General features: G+C 34.8%; 1 protein-coding gene across 3 annotated transcripts in view; it reads left to right on the top strand.

The window, feature by feature from the left end:
* GRM8 (glutamate metabotropic receptor 8) overlaps positions 1-7,741 on the top strand; it is a 315,395-nt gene extending 307,654 nt beyond the window's left edge. For 2 of the 3 annotated variants that reach the window (XM_063155393.1, XM_063155394.1), the window contains 2 exons: positions 1,537-1,783; positions 6,807-7,741. In XM_063155393.1, the coding sequence (XP_063011463.1) occupies positions 1,537-1,783; positions 6,807-6,856 (297 nt within the window). In that variant the 3' untranslated portion in view covers positions 6,857-7,741. Of the gene's footprint in view, positions 1-1,536; positions 1,833-6,806 lie in introns of all 3 variants that reach the window. The other variant, XM_063155395.1, reaches the window with a different exon arrangement.
* The last annotated feature ends 13,350 nt before the right edge of the window (positions 7,742-21,091 follow it).

The following is a 21,091-nucleotide window of genomic DNA, read 5'->3' as shown; positions in this document are numbered from 1 at the left end:
CAACAGACAGTCCTGATTGTCTTTTCAGGCTGGTGCTGCCCCTGAAAGCGGGTTGAGCTTTTTACAGATATTCAGGAATTTTTAGTGTTTTCCTGAAGACTACACTGGGCTATGCTTCTTTTTATGGTAGTATTTGGCATAGTATTTGTATTTCTGTGCAATTATACAGTTACTTAATAAGGTCATTCAGAATCCATGTTTTTTTCTTACCTAAGATTGCTTTATGTGAGAGAGCACAGTTTATTTGTGATCCCTAAGGAGAAAGTATCTAATAGAAAAACTTTGTAGGCTGAAAGACATTAAATGGTTTGGCTATAATAGTGCACAACAGTTTATTATATCTCTACTTTTCTGCCAAGGGCCAAGTCACCCAAGGGCACTTCATAAAAAATGATGATCTGAAGCTGACATTGCAGACAGACTTACCATCTTGTCTTCAGGTTAATGTGATAGTGTTGGCCAGTGCTTAAAATCATGCCTGACAACGTCACTGAATCATCTGTGAAGGCACTGAGCATGTTTTTCTTCAGTATCTTTTCCAATATAACAAGGATTACTGAGAGATTTCCTACTTAACACAGAACTGTAAAGTATTTTTGTTCATAATATGGCTAATAAAAAATAATTTCCTAAAAAGAAATAACTGTTGAGCAGAACTACAATTAGTATTGGTAATATACTAGCTAAATACTTCATCAAACAAATTTCTGTCTGCTGTTCTTAAGGAGTGTTTATTGGCATTTTCTCTTATAGTATTATGGAATACCAGAGTTACCTTCTTTTTGTAGATGATAAGAAAAAATAGACAGACTCACTCTGAAATGCCAGATTTTTCCTTTCTATTTTTCCTTTCTATCTATAGAGAACTGAGATCTTCTGTGAGATAATTTCATGGTTCCTCAATTTTCTGATTTCTTAGTTAGGACCATGACATATTAATAACTTTATTGTGTGCCAACAGAACATTGTGATTAGAATTCAAAAGTAGGATGGAAAACAAACAAAAAAACAAAAAAATCAACCCTCCAACACCATCAGGAATATTCAAGCATCACTATGAAAAGCTAATTTTTTTTTCAGGCTTGAAACTCAGAGTATATAAAAGATTCCATTAGATTCTGCATTATGCTGCTGTCAGTTGAGCCATGCTGCACACACTGTTGAATCACCGTGTGGCATATTGGTGTAGAGGGTTCTGTCTGTTAAAGTAGATGACACAAGGCTAACTCTATTGTCATTCCTGTCTTCTTGTCCAGACATACTGGTTTGGTTTTTTTTAAATGTGTTTGTTGCACCATCTTTCTTACTTTTATGAGAAGGAAGTTTCATGAATATTATGTTGTTTCTACCACCTACTCTTAAGGTTATGAACCCAACAGGAAACAGCCATACTCGGCTATAATTAAAAACAACCAAAGCCAAGGGTCCTTTTGATGTTCCTTTTCCACCTAGTACTCTTAAGATAGCTACTTTGTTTTCCTTCTGAATTAAATCAATACAACAATGATTTTTTATGTTGTTTCTTTTCTTCCCCAGATGTACATCCAGACAACAACACTGACTATCTCCATGAGTTTAAGTGCTTCTGTGTCTCTGGGCATGCTCTACATGCCCAAGGTTTATATTATCATTTTTCATCCAGAGCAGAATGTTCAAAAGCGGAAGAGGAGCTTCAAGGCTGTGGTGACAGCTGCTACAATGCAAAGCAAACTGTCACAGAAAGGAAACGACAGACCAAATGGAGAAGTCAAGACTGAACTGTGTGAAAGTCTTGAAACCAACAGTAAGTCATCTGTAGACTTGGTCAAGAGTGGCAGCACATCTTAATAGATGTACGTTCACAAGAATGCACTTTCTTTTAATAATAAACTTAATTATTTTTGTTGCTTGTTCTGCATGAATCCAGAGATGTGTCAGAATTCATGTACTGCTGAATGCAGGAATGTCTAGAGCTGTTTCAAAGAAATTCATTTTCACAGGAGACTAGTAGAAAACAAAAAGCACAAGCAGATTTTGAAACGCCACATCTTTTAAAAATTGTTTGTTTTAGCTAGTGCTATTTTGATGTGTTGTACATTGCTGTGCCAGTGGTATGTCCTGACAGTTCATGAGGTGTATTTATGGTCATCATTGTATATTCAAAACTCAAAGGCTGTTAAAAAAAAAAACTACAATGAAAACAGCTACCATTGTTTTTATTTTGCAGTCAGATATGGAAGAGAAAATAATGCTTTTTACCTTTCTACCTTCATATTTGTTGGATTGTTCATTTTTCACAACTCATGAGTAACACTTCCCAGCATAATGCTTCTCATCCAGGTTTTTGTTCTGGTCTCACTCATCCTGATACAAAATCATGATAATTTTTGTGAAGCTTAATTAAAACATGTTCTGATATATCATAGATTTTTAATGGGAAAAAAATTCTTCCCCATGTCAGGAAAGTTCTTGAATCTTGCTACATCTCAAAATTGCTGTGGTACAGATAAAAACAGAAGTTATAGTTCTCATTCCACCACATGACATACCATTTTATAAACTGGACTTCCTAATAACAATAATAATCAACAATGAGCAAAGACATTAAGCTTATACCCAGTGCAGAGAAATTGCCAATTTTTTTCTTCTGAAAAAACAATGTCACATTAGATGGGTAGCAGCTGTGGCAGCTAAGCATTTCAGTCATTTTACTGCAAACAACATGGTTTATTTTTAATTTTTATTGCTTTTGGATGATATTGGTGTTTAAGTAGTACTGTTTTGGTTAAGCACATTGAGACAAGCCAGTACCAAGTTTGCATTAAATTATTGTACTTATTTCTGATAAATGAATACCCCTACTGAAATCTATCAGAGTTTGCCAGATTGAAGACTATATAAAAGTAGTCCATAACTCCACCATACTATATTATACTATGCTTGCTGATGTATGGAGGACACTGGGTGCAAACTGTTTCACTGGAAAAACTCATGACCCTTCAAAATGTGTAAAACTGCTAGAGTGAGCTATGGGCTTATAGAGCTTCAGACTGAGATATGTAACAAAGGACAAAGAAAGGCATAGAAATTATTTGTGGATCAAATAATAGAATAGAAGTATGAAAGACTCAGTAATTTTGCAACTCTTCAGAAAACTCAGAAGGAAAAAAGGAAAATAGACATGGATTTTGCTGAGTGTGAAAAATTATAAACTTCCAAGGAGAGGTTAAAGCAGGGTTTTCAGAGTGGGGTGAGAAAGAGTGTTAATAAGAAAGTCTTGGATATCTGATGTTTATCTACTGTACCTAATTAAGAAATGCTGTGACTGAGATTTCTTAAACTATGACTATGCATAATTCATAGAAACAGATGCCAGAGGAATCAAGTCTGCTTCTCAAATAGTCCAATACTGCAGGGTAATGCTTATTTACTGTGCTCTAAACATGACTAACAGTAACACACCTATGTAATTCTGAGCTCACTAGGAGTATATCCTGACAAGGTTTTCATCCATCATAATGCTTCATAGGCAAAAATTCAGTCAAGTCATCTGCACTCCAGAAAGCTCTCCCTATGTAATTGAGTTCTAGGCCTTAAGATGGGTTTCTCTCTTCCCTGAAATACTTATTGTCAAAGCATTTGACAGTTCCTGTGCATTTTAAGTGCACAATGCAGCATAAGTCCTTTTCACTGTGTCACTTGTAACAACTTCTCAGCACCACAAAACCTCTTCTTGCAGTGGCTGCATCTAAGATAGAGCTTTCTTTTCAGTGATAGCATATGAAGCTGATTGCAAAGTGTCAGTCTACTTCCAGTATACCAGAAGTGAGCAGTGATTGTTTCCCCCCTTTACCAAGCACAAACACTAGAAATGATAGCAGTGCTCATAACTAGGTGAGAAACAGGATGCGATAGTCACGTAATCCCTTTTGCTTCCCATCCAGAGACAACTCTGCTCTATCTAGTTTGTCCTGTTCCATGTAACGACCATTATTCTGTGTTGTCTTCCACATGAATATGTTCATGGGTTTATTTGTGGGAATAGGTCCATATTCAGTGAAAAATAAATTGTTTCTGGGAAAAAGGATTAAAAAAAACTATCCAGGTGTGGTTACAGAAGGCAATGACAAGTACATTAAATGAATATAGGTCAGATCATAGTAATCATTCTACATTGCTCTTTTATTTTCTTCTTTTTTTTGTTTCAACAGCAAAGTAGCAACTGGAGCCATAAAAGTGTGTTTATTCTCAGAAATATTTTGAGCCAATTCCATTACTTTTTCTGGCCATCTAGGCTTGCCAAATGTGGTTCACGTTATTATTGTGAAATGCTAACAGTCTTAAAGAGCAGGACACCAGCTGCTGAAGCTTTCAGATCCCCAATCATGAACTCTAGACTAATTCCACAGAACTAAAAAGACACATGTAATATTTATAAAGTAAAAAACCACAAAAACTCTTTGGAGATGAGATTAGTTTTAATATATTTCAAACCATTGTCTACATTAAATTCCTGCATTATAATTTTTTAAAGTAACAACACTCAGAACTCAACTGGATAATTTTTGTTTCTTGATCAACTCTATATTAATTCTATCAAAACTGTTTACTTCTCAGATACACAACAAAGTTACAGTAATTTAAAAAATTATATCAGCAGAGGTGTGTTAATTATTATTTTTGTATTTTATATTGTATTCCTGCAAATGTCCTCACATAATTCAGCTTACTGAGTTGTGATAGATCTGATTATGTTACATTGCTGTGGGCTAAAAACAAGCACATGTAAACTTATCAGAGAACTCAACTCAACTCATACAGGATAATGTGGTAGTCTAACTTGAACTGATCATGTATCTGACCCTACTTTCAGGGAAAGGGAAAAAAATAAGTTCTGATCTTTCTATCCTTTTGTTCCCAAGTGTGCAGAGTTTGCAGATGAACATTTATCTGTTATTTATTAGCTGGGAAAAAAAAATCCTTCTATGCTTGAAGATCCTGGTGCCATTTCATTAGTCCTGCATTATTTTGAGTAGGAACTCAGCAGGCCAAAAGAAAAAATAGAATCCTCTCAGAAATCCAGCTGTGGGAGCATGAGAGAGTTCAGAGAAGAGTAGTACATCCCATTTGAAAGATCTGAAAGATGTAAATTAGGCTATACTTGCTTCAAGTGTCCCAATCCATGCAAATAAAGCTATTTCATGCTGGTGCTCGAATATTGTGATCAACTATGAGCAAGACTTGCTTTGTGTGCCAAAAGCAGTCCTTTCATGAATTAGCTTTTTCTAGACACAAAGTACTGGAACTACCTGTGCAAGTGAAAGAAATAAAAATTACATTTTGCAGCTTCTGTTTTATTATTCATGCTTATATATATATTCTTAGGGAAAAGGATTATCGTAATATGTGAATTAAATAGTCTGGTTCTGTTGTGTCTTAAAAAATGGCAGATGCAGTATTAGATTTAAATTGCTCAGCAAATCTAAGGAAACATGACAAATATCAAGAAGTAAACTTAGTTATACTAACCACTATTAATTTGCATCCATTTTAGTGATCTTTTATTTAGTTTAATCCATGATGCAGAAGAGAGAAACTGTCATTGCCCAGTTTCTGTAGTCTGTTCTTCACAAATCATCAGACTGTTGGGCTGAATTTAGGAGTTAGCATAAAGAATGCTTTTCCTATCTATCTCAGCTGTTCTCACCAGACTGTATATAGAAAAAAGAAACAAATTGAAGAAAGGTATGGAAATAGAAAATTTGAATCTATAGACCAGGAAACTTTTTTTGCCGTCCCGTTATTTTCATCTTGCCAGCTGCAATCTTCACTATCATAAGCAGAACATGTCTGTAGCAGACGGAATATAAAACATATTTAGAAAGTCAAATTCCTCTTTATGCAGTGTAACATAGACCTTATTATAGAGAAATAAGAGACTCAGTCCCCCATCAGCCTGATTTTCCATGTACCCAGGTGATTTAAAATTAGAGAACTAACTATGAGACATGATGTAATCACTTTTCTCCTCCAACCATTAAATTAACCTTGACTGATATGACTTGAGTCATATTTTTATAGCATATTTTTTTATATTTCTTAATAGCAAGGATGTAAGGGCTAGAACCTGAAACAAACTTTCTTAAGATTCCTAGTTGTTTAGTTTTGCAATAGTGGAGCTGTTTAATTCAATATATTGCTTCATTCTGAACAAGGAGTATCAGCTTAGATCAAAAGAAGACATGATCAGCTGGCCATCAACATAAGGAGACCATAATTTTCTCCAGATAGTATGTTCTGTAGGGACTATCTGCTCAGTTTCTCTAATTTGGAAAGGGTTAGGTTTTGCTCCTTTCAAGGAACATAAGGCTCTTTTTGGATGGACAAACCACCACTAACTGCAATGTTGTCTTCAAACAGTAGAAGAGAAATAAAAATCCGGTCTCTAAATTAAAAAATTTTTGTATGGAATTCAGACAAAATAACACAAGGTGTTGAAATTCTGTTGTGGGTATGCTGAAACCACTCATCGTTTTTCCTTTCTGTTGACCTCTGCTTCCCCAAATCATAGAAAAAATAAATTGTCATGAAGACAGAAATTGAGATCCAGTTTATATACTGCTTACATACATCCTTATACATTCTTTATTCCATGAACATGGACCATATTGTTTGGAAATATAGCAGGACATTGTCTGAATTCAAATGCTAAATATGATTTTTTCCTCCTCTCTTTATTCTAAAAATCCTGAACTTTGTTGTTTTTTTTTTTGTTGTTGTTGTTGTTGTTTGTTTTTTGGTTTGTTTCTTTTTCTTTTGATTTACAGCCTCCTCTACCAAGACAACTTATGTCAGTTACAGCAATCAGGCAAACTGAGCAGGGATGAAATTCACTGGAAGATCTGCAGGACTGGATCTTGCAAACATAGACTTTACCACCACCAGAATTCAGTCTTGAAAATATCAGTAGTCTACATTCAAATCAATAGTCAGTCTCCTAAAGAACAAGGATTAAACACAAGCAAAAGGCAAAAAGAGACAGGGGAAGGAAAAGTCCAGTTTTATAACATAGAGACAGAGTGTCAAGCTTCTGAACTGTTCACTCACAAAAGGAAGCAAATCACAAATGGAAGCAAATCACAAAAGGAAAACAAATGTTAGCTTGTGAAAAAAAATGCTGTTGAAATAAATCATGTCTGATGTTATATTTGTAAGTACTTTTTTGTGATTGTGACAATTTCCTTTCCTGTCCTACATTGTTCAACTCGTAAAAGAAGATGAGTTTGTTTCTTGTGACAGCTGACTGAATTAAGTCCTGGGTTATGCTAAAATAAATGCAATGGTCAATGCATGCTAATTTTTATACAAAATAATTTATTTCTAATAATAAAGGAATGTTTTGCAAATGTTGAGACTTGTTTTGTTGCAGTTTTAAGCAAAAAAAAGTCCTTACACTGTTGTCTATTGTTTGTTTAGAATGTGCAGTAAAGGTGGGTGTACAAATAAAATAATAATCATGGCATCAGAAGAATGCAGTGTAAACTCTAAGCATGTGTGTATGTATGCGTGTATGTGTGCACCTGTGTGTGTACATACGTGCATGCCTGCCTGCATGCGTGTGTGTGCGTACTCTGCAGTGTGTGAATTTATTTGTTCAAAGCTTTGTGACTATATTTTATAATGGAAGGATTTTTTCCCCTCTTCTTACCCTCAAAGTAAGTTCATTTTATATGTTTGTAAAGTAAAGGAGTCCTGATAGTAATTATTTTGTATGATTGTATTATATTTTTGAGTCTCCACTAATAATTTTGATCCTTTTCGTTTCTGGAACTTAGAGTTTGTAAGACTTTATGACAGCTAGACTGGATTAAGCTGAAAGTCTATTCAGCCTAGTATCCTGTCTCTGACAGGAGAATGTAGCAGATGCATATCTCAATAAAGGTGACTTTGAAATAACAGAAGAGAAATCAATGAAGAATTTGGAAAACATTAGCCTAGTGAATATATGTACTATTGCCTTATAAATACTTACAAATCAAAGAAATAAATGCCAATCTACAATCTAATCTTCTTCACATCTTCTAATTCCCATCATTGTGTGAGGTTAGAAACAACTATGCAAAGAGAAAGAGGAAATCACATTTATATTTATTGTGTTAATGAACCCCTCCAAATAATTAAAAAAATACAGATAGCGACTGTCCCCTGTGTTACTACACCTGTGATGGATGTTCTGTAAGACTTTTTTGCTCCATACAATACCTACCATTCATCAAGTCAATGGGTCTTCACATGCAGCTCATTATTAAATGTTATGTCTCCTGACTTAGCCTGGATGCCTCCTTGTGATTTTATCCTCACAGCAGATGTTTTATTATAACATATCCTAAGGGGGCCGTGGTGGGTCCTAAATTACATGAATGAAAGTTGAAGTATCTGAAACTGAATCTCTTTCTATTAAAATGCCAGTATTTAAACTTCAGTGTAGCTGGCAACTGTATGACAAGGAGTGTCCATTTTCAAAGTGTTTGATAAAACATAGTGTTTCCAGAAATTGCATGTCTGAAGAATTATCTGATGATTGCTACGGTTTATATGTCATTCTGGGCTTGGTATGAGTGATATTTTGTGTGAAATTTCCTTTTCTGAATATGCCACAAACACATCAAAGTCAAAACTATAAACTACCTATGCTTACTTTAAAGCATATAGATGATGCAGGTTATGCAGTGAAACCTGCAAAAAATAATAAAACAGCTTTAGTTCTGTTTTTTTGGCCAATATCTCATAAAATTGAAGTTTTCTTGTGGAAATAGATTGATTAGATCAATTTTTGACAAGACAGATTTTCATGCCTATGATGGATTTCCTAAAAGAGAAAGAAAATCTGTTTTATCTGAAAAGCAATGTTTTGACAGAGTTTCTTTTCAAAAGCCTTTGAAAAGTTTAATTTTCAATACACAATGAAAAAAAGTTTCAGATACTTTGAAATATCTATACCTATTAATTTAAGCTTAACCCCATGCATTTGAAAAAGCAGTACATGGGAATTGCCTTTAAAGCATATTTCATATACACATAAACATATGTTAGATATACATAAAGACTAGTATATGATATATAAATATCTTCCAGTTTCACAGTAGTCAGAAGAAAATGTTATTGTGAACAGATTTGCAAGGATCAATATACATTTTATTTTGGTTGAATAGGAGGTTAAAAATGGAGTGTAAATTAGTATGTACATTTCTGTGTAACTCTCCCCGAAACATGGAGCATATTAAGGCTGTAAGTCCCACTGGCATTAATGTAAATTATCAGATAAATGAGCACACAGTATGAATTACAGAACAGCACTGGTCTGCAGGTTTCCCTTCAATAGGGTGGTTATGTGCAGTTTGTGAAAATGCACAGAATATTCCACTCAGATTGCACAGTCATTCAGTAATGGAGATCTTGAAGTTTAATAACTAAACTTTTGCATAGGTACAGTAATTTTTTCCATCTAAAATTATAAAATGTTTTTATTCTACAAAGTTAGGGTTTAGTTCTGCTCATGGAGAAGCAGGCTATTCAATTGCTATTACTGATAATTTGTGTGTGATTATGCTGAAGCAACTTCATCAGGGCTCAAAATTTATTTTTACCGGCAGCAGGAACAAGTCCTAAAGGTTGTTTTGTGACTGCAAGATAAATGCAATGAGATCTGAATGGCTCTATGTATCAGGTCAATGAACCAGTAATCAAACAGAACAGACAATACTGTAACTATTCTGTAGAAAGAGTAATGAGCCACAGCATCTAAAATCTCCTTTTTCAGAAATGCCCAAAGAACAATTTCCACAAAAGTGTTTTTAACTAATAACATTACCTCTCTTCCAATTAATAGATAATTTTTAATACTAAACAAGAAAACAAATAAATTAAAATGTTACTAAGAGATACAGTTTGTAAATCTATTTTATTGGAAGCAAACTTATTAATTTATGCATCTACTCCAAGGCAGAATGTGAAGGCAGAAGACATAAAATGGTGCAGGGAGCAGTAGGCTTTGTTTTAAAAATGTGCATAAATGATCCAGCATATTTCACCTTCACATCACCCATTAAATAAAATGATAGCTTATTATGCTTTTAATTAACTTATGTGCCATGTGGCATAATTAGAAAATTACATATTCTGGTTGAATTTTGAAGAGCAAAATTCAACGTCAGAAGAGGGAAACATTACTTTTTCCAGTTTTGATAGTATCTAATGTAATGGCACCTTTAGCTCTTGTGATTCTGCAATTATTTGCATAGAGAAAACACCATTTTACAAGTGTGTTTCATTTGCTGTGAATTATTATTACTTGCAGTCTAAATGGGAAAAAGTCTTTTTCTCAGCAAGAAGTCATTTCTTTCAGACTTTCTCCTGAAATTTCAGTAGCTAATAGGAGAGTAAGGGATGTATATCACTAATACTTATTCTGCTTCCCAGGCAAGTAAATTATTTTTATTAATGGGTTACAGCAAATACCAGAAGGAACAGATCTGATCTTTGGACTGCATCCTGCACTTCTGAATATAGGTAATTTATATTGCCTCCTACTTAGCTTAAAATTACCTTCTTTCTTAGCTTAAATTTACTAGTAAGATCATGAGAACTGAAAAATATTTTGGTGGAAAAACTCTGTTGCATCTGTGAGATGAAAATAAGCTGGCTGACATGAAAGACAAATTCATCTGGAAACATTTTGGTTATAATAACTTAAAGGAAATTGGAAAACTTACTAATGAATATATTAAAAGTTTTATCAGGAAATAAACTACAAATGAGGAGTGTGGTTAGCTTGTTTCAGCAGATTCTTATGAAGATTTTCAGGTTGTCTTAAAAGGTTACTGTAGAAGTCTTTGGACATTTCATATATTTTGATAACTGTAAATTCCTCTGTCACATTCAAACACTAAAATAATGGAGAATATTTTGTTTTCATTTGACGTTATAGTGTGACAGCAGGCCATTAACTGCAAGGAACTTATTATTTTATATGGTACAGCAGCAGGAAAGAGAAAACAGCATTGTCCCAAATGCTGGAAGTACAGTAAGATGCACAGTGTCCTTAATGACAAACCAAGCTCCTGTTTGTATTATGCAAATACCTTATCTCCTGGTAGAAGTGGAATAATATGACATGCAGAGGAGTATGGAAATGAGAGAAAAAAAGAAAAGTGACAGAGTCACAGTATTGAAAATTGTCGAAGGACTGTACCAGCTCCAGACACTGACATCTGTAAAGGGCACACTCCATCCCAGAGTGGGTGTTCTTACATCCACATCTTACATCCACAGAACTGCAGTGAGAAAACTTGACAAAATAATCAATGGAAGTCATCAGAGATAATGTTGGAGAAGGTAGCAAATAACGAAACAGACTCATTTTTCTTTAAAATTCAAGGAAATATTATGGTGGTGCCCAAGGAATAGGCAAAACTTCTGCAAAGACCTGCAAATACAAGTATGCTAACATTTTTTTCACAAGGTGTAGGCTGTGATCAGAAGTTGCAATGTCACAAATTAGACAGCACCTGTCTTTCCACCAATGAATTAGCTCATTTTCTTTTGTCAATGACTAATTCAGTGCCAGGATTTCAAAAAAACTCTGGAGATTTCCTGGTCCATCATAACCTAGTCTGAGAAAGAAGCGAATGACATTTTCCAAAATAAATGGAAAATTTCTCTGTAAAACTGTTTTTTTTAAACTTAACTTTAAATTTCCAGGTCACCAATATATTGAACAACACTGCAAGTGCACTAACTTTGTCCTCATCTCAGAGGAATGAAAATATAAATTGCATGGCTGGTATCACATCCTGCTTCATGAACAGGTGTCTTTGATGTTATTTAATAAGTGACAAGCCAAAGTAAAACATTATTCTGAAAAAAAAAAAATCTGCAAGATTGATGTTATTAAAAAGTACTATTTACAGTGCTAGTTTGAAAGACTTTTTTTGCTTCCTGTTTACCTGATACATCATTTGCTCTGTTTCTGGAAGCCTACTGTACTCCCCAAGTTGGCTGCAGTGTTTTTACTGTCTTTGTGATCACTATCACACCAATATTGAACAAGTATTACCTTTAATAAAATAAACTATATTTATTTAACTTACAAGTTTTATTTTTCCTAATCTTGCCTGAAAGTTTGATGAACTTTTCAACAGATATGGTTTGATTTATGACTGGTCAAAATCTTTCTTCAATACAGTTTCTAGTAGTTTTATCTTACTCCAATTAGAGTTTTTTTCAAGTATTGCCTTTGGTATTATGGAAGAAGACATATCAATAGAGTAAATAAATGTCAAGAAAAGGAGCAATGTGAGGAATAAGAGGGTGAAAACTGCTTGAAGAAGGTAACACAACTCCAGACAAGTGATTTCTTCCTTTTGAGGAACAGAATACCTATCCACGTCTAAAGACAGTTTCCATAGGCTGCAGCTGGAAGTCTTCCTCAGTGGCGGTTTTCTCAGAAAATCAACTGGATTAGAATGGTATTTATTTTCATGGAATTTTAATAAAATAAAATAAAAAAAAAAAAAAAGAAGAGAGAGTGAACAGGTGAAAATGAATGTTGGAGAGGCATAAGGTATATTGAACTGCCAAATTTTTGAGAACTTGCCCGTTACAAGAAGAGTAAAGATTAAATAATTAAAATAGTAAATCAGAGATGAACCTATCAATACTATCAACTTTTTTACATCTCTCACATATTACAGGCTGTAAAGAGTACCTCAATATTACTTCTCTACTCTTTTCTAATCAGAAATTCAGTTCTTACTATGTGCATAATTCTGGGAGGATACAGAGTAGTAAATATAACTGTATCGATATATTCTGTCCTAGCTCCATATAGTTTTTCATCAGAAGTGCTAAAGACTGCTGAAAAAAAATGTTATTTATTTCTTCATTTCTATGGTTCATACACTTACCTGAACATACAGAAGGAGTTGCAATCATTTTGATATAGATGCTATCATTTCTGGTGAGAGCTTCCATCCTTTGTCATTGTTTGCAGTCTGACACTGAACAAGGAATGACAGAAAGATTAGTTTTATACAAAATTCAGGATATTCTTCACTGAATGACAGCTGTGGAACACACAATTTGCAAGATAAAATAACAATAATATATTTATTTCAAATGCCAGACTGAGGGTACTTTATAAATAACTGTCTAAAACACTGAAAGTTTAGGATAGATGCCTGAAAGTGTGTTCCAGAGATAGTTTCAAATGCCTGTGTTTCAGAACCTGTTGTTTCACTTAAGAAGCATGAGCTGTTACTTCAAGAAGCAGACCACACATAAAACTAGAAAAGGGAGAAACAACAACACTGGCAACACCATAAACATTACCGGTGAAAGAAATTAACCATTTGTTTTTTAGAAATTCTGATTAACTCAGTGAGTTTTATAATTATGTATATTGCTTTGCACAACACCAGAAATGAGATAGTATAGATAATATGCTCATGAAAAATAATCACACCATGCTTTCTGCTTGTTCTATACACAGAGCAGAGCTACACATACTTAAAGTCCTATGACTTCCTCCATGTGTTTTTTCTTGAAGGAATCATGCTCATGATCCCCTTGTAATAAGTTTCATTAAAATACAGAATGCTTTCCTTTAAAGAACAAGGAGGGACAGCTGCTTGCATGCAGACAGCCCTGTGTGCCCATTTGAGGGAAGCAGCATTGTTGATGCAGGTGCCTGCACTTTTTCCATCACTGCATCCTGCTGCATCCTATCTCTTAGCACCAGGACACCTGACACAGCTCACAACCTGTGTTTGATGAGGTTTGCTTGAAAGCCAGATTTTCCCTAAGCAGCACTAATGACAGAATGATTTTTATGGTAGGAAAACATTGAAACTATTTCCCACGTGGGTGAATTTCCCATAGATACAGAGTCAGGGATCAAAGCAGGATCTTTTCTGGAGAGCAAAAGTGTAATGTCAGCTTTCCTGCCTGGTGCAGTGGAGTTGAGCTACCAGCTGCCAGGGCCAAAGGTCTGGTGTGCTCCTGATGCAAATGAGACTCACAGCTCTCTGGTGTGGGAAACCACAGGAGTCATCTGAAACACATTTGCATAATGTGGGACTTGCAGCACATCCTAACGCAGGATGTAGATGTTACTCTTTATCAGGAAAAGTGACAGAACCAGGTAGATCATGAGTTTTCTTACAGTGGGATAATGAAATTTTCAAGAGATAAGCCCCTCTAACCTCACAGGGGAGTTTATGAAGTTAATTTTACAATAAATCAACTCACAATTACTTGTAGACATTAAATTGAAGAGACTGGTAACAAGTCATTATCAGGGTTCAGTAATGTCTTCGCTCTTATCTGTTTTCTTCTCAAAGCTGAATTTGGACGCAATCAGCTTTGTAACACACAGCCAGGGTTGCAAATTTTACATTGGATAGACTGAGTCAGGATTTCATACAGAAAGTGAAGAATATAAAAATGTAGGCTGACTGACATACCAGGTATCCCTGGTTGCTATTCCAATATAAAATGCAACTAGAAATGTGCTGACATGCCAAGAGATCAAAGAATTCAGTAAGCCAGGTCTTTGCTTAAAAATTAAATGAATCTGCAGAGGTACTACCCTGGAAAAAAAAAAGGTATAAAGTCTCCTGCAGTAAGATAAAACAAATTATCCAACATTCTGTGAAATAATTAGAATATCCTACAAAGAATTGCTGGCTGTTGGGATTTTGTACATGGTAATTTCCATATTTTATTTAAAATACTGCTGAATCTGATGAATATTTTAATCACAATAAAATAGCAACTTTTTTCTCCTATAGTTCTTACTTACAAACTTTTAGCAAATGACAGTACTGGCACTAACACAGGCCCAGGACATAAGCAGAAGTTGATCCATATGGAGCTGAAAAATTTCAGGCAGGTACTTCCCTGTATGTAAGGATCAAGATAAATCAGAATTTGCAAATCAGCCCTCAGAGACTTCCAAGAGAAGAAGAGTTTAGAGGTATCAGAAGCTCGTTCTTGCTTTCTGTAAAAGGGTCTCGATCACCACTTCAAGATGTTTTGGTCTGGCAAAAAGTCCCCAGTGCGCATGCTCAGAAGCTGACCAAAGCACATAAATCCATAGAATGTGTTCTAGAAAATACAGCCTATAAGAAGTTGAAGAGGAGCTTCAAATGAAGCATGTACTGTTTATACCTTTGAAACATATCTTTTAACTTCTTGATGTTGGTGCTCATGGTTGGCATACTTTGGCAGGATGCTATATTCCAATTATCAGAATTCATCATCATCATCAACACTATTATTATTATTATTAACATTAATCTATATTTCACCAGCACTTTTTATACATTAATCTGTATTTTGTCAGCAGGTCAGCAGTATGTGAAGTATCTGAAAGGCTTGCACAACTGGCAAGTTATTCTTAAAGATAATTGTAGCAGTACTGAGACTCTCAGATCATTTCCCATTATTCAGCACTGCTGTTGTATGTGGATTTCCCTTCACTTCTGAGGCTAATCTTTGATTTTACTTGATTTTGGAAGCATTCTAGCCTGCAACTGAGACACAACGGCTTTGCCAAACTCCCTGTGAGTGACTCGCAGAAAACAGGAAAGAAGTGATTGTCTCCATTCTGTAACAGTACTATCTGTTTAGCTTGCCTGAGATCAGAAACTCCAAGACAACCCAGGAATAAAGAATTTCTCCAAGGAAATACTGCATGGTTGGGCTAGAGGTGTCTGTCTGTCTGCCTGCCTTTCTTTAGAACAGCCTAGGCTGGTCAGGCCAGGGTGATCTATCTGCAGCTGACTTTTATTAACTGCCCTTGTCACAGTAGCCTATATTTTGATAATGCAAAACACTGACTTTTAACTACAATATGCAAAATGAAGCTGAGGGACTGAAGCCTTTACATCCTTCAGGAACTTGTTCCCATTCAGAGCCCCAGTTTCCCCCAGGGAGCCATTCAATGTAATTGTTTTTTGAATGGCTTCAGTGATTTTGCTTTAATAGAACTGCCCGCTAGGATGCTCCATGTACTTATAATTTTTTTCCATGAAAAATTCTTTGTAGTTTCTGCTTCGAGTTTGCTTTTTAAAAGAATCTTATTTCTAGAAGCTAAGAAAAATTGAAACGTTTGATTCTATGTATATGTCACTTTTTTGATTATGATTTACTGAGAATTCTTATGTAGATGGGAAAATGTTTTCCAGAATGCAACTGACTTTATCATTTATGAAAAATTGAATTCTTCTTTCTGTGGAGCTAATCCAAGGCTTTTTATAAGATACTGGTGTGTCCTGAGAGATGAAGGCATCTAGTTCTCCCTGAAATGTCCAGGATACAAATTTAATAGGAAGGGTATAATTTCCAGGTCACTAAATTATCAGCATCTAAAAAATAAACCTGGCTGTTACAATAGCTTGCCTGCCACATCCAGATCCTGAAGCAATATTTGCTGAAGAGTTGGGAAATAGAAAGAGAATGAATACCTGGCAGCTGGGATGGAGGTTATGACTTGAGCAGAGTGCCTGGGACCTGTAGCAGTGCCACAGAGTTGCTGTTGCTTTGAGGTTAATGCACAAAGCAATTTAGGTGTTACCTGCTGCAATCAAAGGATCATGTTGAAAATTAAGAACTGCTAAAGCCCAGTTCAAACCAGCCTGAAACTTGTTTTTAAATGGCTCTGAACTGGAGTGAAGCTCTTCAATGAACACAAACTGAAGCTAAATCTGCAGTAATTCTCCAGTATTATAGTTCAGCTAAAAACATGATGATTCCAAGGGCAGACAGCTTGGATGCTTTCTCTGCGTGTATATGCACTTCTGTTCCATAAGGAAAAGCTTTCTCACAAGCAAAAATTTGTGTAGATGTTCATTTTTCAACCCTGTGACTAGTTCAGCAATTCAAATCTTATCAAGAAACTGTAAAATAGTGTTCAACTCTCAAATAGTTGCATTTTTTCAGTTACACTGACAAAATTGAAATATCTTTTGTTCAGTAAAAATAGATACTTGTAGACTGAGAGGCATGCAGAGAGCAAATCTGTTGCAGACAGATATTTCCATTGTGAATACAGTTATCTTTAATTTATATAGAACTTGTCTGAGAAAAAAAATCTCTTTGGAACAGAATAAGCTATTCTTTCAGTAAAATGAGCAGCATAAGGATAAGCAAATGATATTATAATTATGCTGCATGATAAAACGATGTCTAAGAATATAAAGCTCGTGAAACATAGACAAGAAAATCTTAAATATGACAAGGACTTTGATTATAGAACAAAAATCCAAAAATTGATTCAATTTGCACACCTACAAGGTGTGTTAATGTATCACAACTATGTTAATAATAACGAATTAAAAGTACCATTGGACATAAAAGTTACACAAAATATATAAATTACAAAAATGCATAATGAAGTAAAACCCCCCGAAAGCCTCTGCACTGTGTACAGAGGCTTTCTTTATGAAGGTGATTATCTGCAATTAGATCTGAAATCTCATGGCTGTTACACAGTGAATTACCCACCTTCTCAACAACTTCTTTGTTATCATTTTGTTCAAAATGTTGATTAAAAATTCTGTCTAAATGTTTCTTTAAAGATGAAAGCAATCATTTAAAATAATGATAATTATAATAGCACAACCACAAACTTGTTAGTAATCTACATTTACTTTACTTAGAAATATTTGCTTATTTGCTGCTAAATATTTTCTTAAAAGCTTAGTTTTAGCAATTTTTTTATGTTCAGTTTTATTAAAATTCATGGTAAAATGGAATGCTCTATTTGCTTTCCAACATCACATAATCCACTTTTCTGAATTATCTCAGAAAACTGGGAACCTAGAAGTTCTAGAAAGCGCCCATTTGAACACAAGGCAAAGAGGACAGAACCAGGATCTTTTCAGTGGTGACCAGAGAAAGAAGCAGAAGTGATGATCACAAACTGAAATGCAGCAGTCTCCCTCTGACCACCAGGAAACACTTCTGTGCTGGCAGGGTGACCAAGCACAGGTGCAAGGCGCCAGGGAGGTTGTGAAGCCTCCTGCCTTGGAGATCTCCCTGGCCAGCCAGCCAAGGGTCTAGCAAAGGGGTAAATCAGATCATCCCCAGAGATGCCTGCTAACCTCAGCTATTCAGTGAAACATTACCCATTATATTTTTACAGACCTGTTTCAACGCAAAAACTACCTTTTAAAAGCTAAACAACTGACTACATAGACAGCTACTTGGAAAAATCAATGTAGTTTCACATGTACAAGTGTGATGGGCTTATTGCTGGGAAGAATATGTTGTGAAAATCTTTAAAGCTTAGTAAATATTTATAAAATTTTGGCAAGTTTTCTGTTAATCCTCATTTTTTTTTCCTCTGACTGATACGGACAGAAAAACAGACATCTGGCAGCTTAAGACTGGTTTAAGTCTCTCAACTTCACCTCAGTTTTTAAGGTTTTGCTAGGGAATGTTGTGATCAAAGAATGAATTGAAGTATGGAAGAGAATTTTTCTTAAAAGATAAGAAAGTAACGTGAATTATTTTTTTATATAGTCTGCAGGAATTCATATCTAAAACCAATATTAAAATCCCACCAATAAAAATACATATCAGCAATATTTCTGGCTGTTGATAAGCTTAGAAGCTCAACATTATATACAGCTAATACCAGTAACAGACTGACTTCAAATTGTTCACATTAAAACTGGGATTGTAATAGACCTTGATCCTGAGAGATTTTACAAAAATAAAATGGAGTACCCAATGAAACTTTCTTTATTCTTCTACACATGCCATTTTTATTGATTTATTTATTTATTCATCTGAAGTAACCATGAAATCTTTAGAAACTTTGAAAGATCAGAATCTGAATACCTTTTATATGTGGAAGAAAAGCCTTTAAGAATGAAATCAGCTAATTGGCTAATTGTGGATAAAAATTACCATGAAAAGCAGTAAGTGTATTGAGGAAAATAAATGAATAATGTCAACTCCTTTATATGTATATGTACATAACTTCAAGGAAGCATGGTGTTCCACTGAAGGCATTAGGAGTTGCACATTTACTTGTACTTTACTGTGCTACATAAACAGATGCCTCATCAAGGACATGCTCATGTATAGAGATGTCCACAATGCCAAAGGGAAGAAAGGCAAAGTGCAACTGGATTTGGACATATCACAGAGATTAGAATACTACCTTGGGTCTTTAAAGGCTTTTGCTAACTTTGCTTTATTGAAGATACTATTGATTGAAAAAAACTGGAAACCCTTGTGAAACTATTTGCTGAATTTTTACCATAGAATGGATAGAATCATGTTTCTTTATTCTGTATGGATGTAACCAAGGCAAAAGCATAAAATCTGTAAGATATTCTAATACTATAGCAATTGGGGCCATAAGAATATGCTTCTAACTGGGCAAAGAAACTCACTTAAAAGAGGCAGCAGAATTATTTCTCAGTTGAGTAAAATAGCTGAAGTCACAAGCTTGCCCAAAACAGGAGAAATTGCATTATGTTTTACAGTACCATAGAAGATATGCTTGTGTACTCAAATTATATGTGAAAGCTTGAAATTGACAGAAATTAAATTATTTATTGCAGATTCTTTATTATGTTGGTTGCACTGATAATATTTATTTCTCTACTGAATTTCAATCCCTCTCTCCTTTCTCTTCTGGGAAGATAGGTATTTGTGATTTCTCTTTGGTGATAGGAAGTGGGTCAGCTTTATCTCTAAGCTTTTTGACATGTGTTCTCTCAACATTTAGGAAGGTGTTCTCTATTAGAACTAATGTTTTGAAACTAAGAAACATTAATATGTTCATTAAAATAGCACAATCAGTTAATTGAAAGTCTAACTGGCAACATACTGTTGAATTTTTACATTTTAATGTCTCAAATACTTAATACTTAAGAATATTAAAGATATCATAAATTTGAATGAGAAATAGTAATAAGTGTGTCATCTGGTTTAAAGTTATTAGGTTAAAATCTTGTATGCAATGTTAAAGTAATTTCTTATGGCTTCAAGACTATTCCATTGATACAACTTTAACTTGCTTGTTCTATATTTTGATTACCCTTTTCACAATTCAATTCTTATTTTGGCAGAAGAACTGAACATCTGGGAATACAAGAGGTTTCTTTTTCTTGTAAACGTAAGTAGCTGTTGATAAGAGCATGATACTAAAAAGGTATAGGTTATAATTCATCCAAATCAAACACTAAAAAAAAAATCCATGTAGAATCTTTTTAACATGATCAAGACATTACATAACCTTGATAATAGTCACAGCTAGGAAATAAAGGTTAAAAAGCACATTATAATTTGCAATGAACTGTATTCATGCAACTCTGTAAGGATTGATTAACCATGCAATGAAATGGTATAATAATAGGAGTCACTTTAGTCTTTTGTCTCTGCAGAAGAATCTAGAAACCTAAATCAGCTACACAGATTCCTCAAGAACAGAACTGGGTGAGTGTCACTGAATGGGATCTGTAAAAACAGGGTCTTGTGGAGGAACAAGACTACATTAATTAGTAGGAAATGCATAAGACAAGAGGGTTACCAAAATCCTTATCATGGCAGCATGGGACCTTTCATCTGCCAGGGATTTACAGCTCTAGCATCTAGTCAGACATGCTTTTTTAGGAATCTAAGATATGTAAATCTAGTTAACATTAATCTTTCAGGGAGGCATGAGAGGAAGATGTCAGTGCTGAGGCACTCACACTTATCAGTGAACTAAAGATCCTGTCTTTGGAAGCACTCTATTCCACAGTGCCTCTTCACACCCTGTAACAACTCCTAGGCTATGGAGAGCTATGAACTTGAGGGTAGGGAAGAGAGAGAAGGAAGCATGATAAGCTTCTGAAGTAAATGATGATATAATTGTTGGGTTTCAGAAGGAAAATACAGAATGCCTCAGGTCAAAAAAAAAGCAGTCACAGATGTAACCAAAAGACAGCTCTATGGAGCATCCCTTTGCACCCCTACTGGGATATTGAGACAACCAAATGCTGCTATGAAGTGCCTGTACACCAGTGTGTGCAGTATGGGAACAAACAGGAGG

This window comes from Melospiza melodia, chromosome 4 (genome assembly GCF_035770615.1).
Source record: "Melospiza melodia melodia isolate bMelMel2 chromosome 4, bMelMel2.pri, whole genome shotgun sequence".
Lineage (NCBI taxonomy): Eukaryota > Metazoa > Chordata > Aves > Passeriformes > Passerellidae > Melospiza > Melospiza melodia.
The sequence above is the reverse complement of the archived record's forward strand: the minus strand, read 5'-3'. Positions and strand labels throughout refer to the sequence as shown.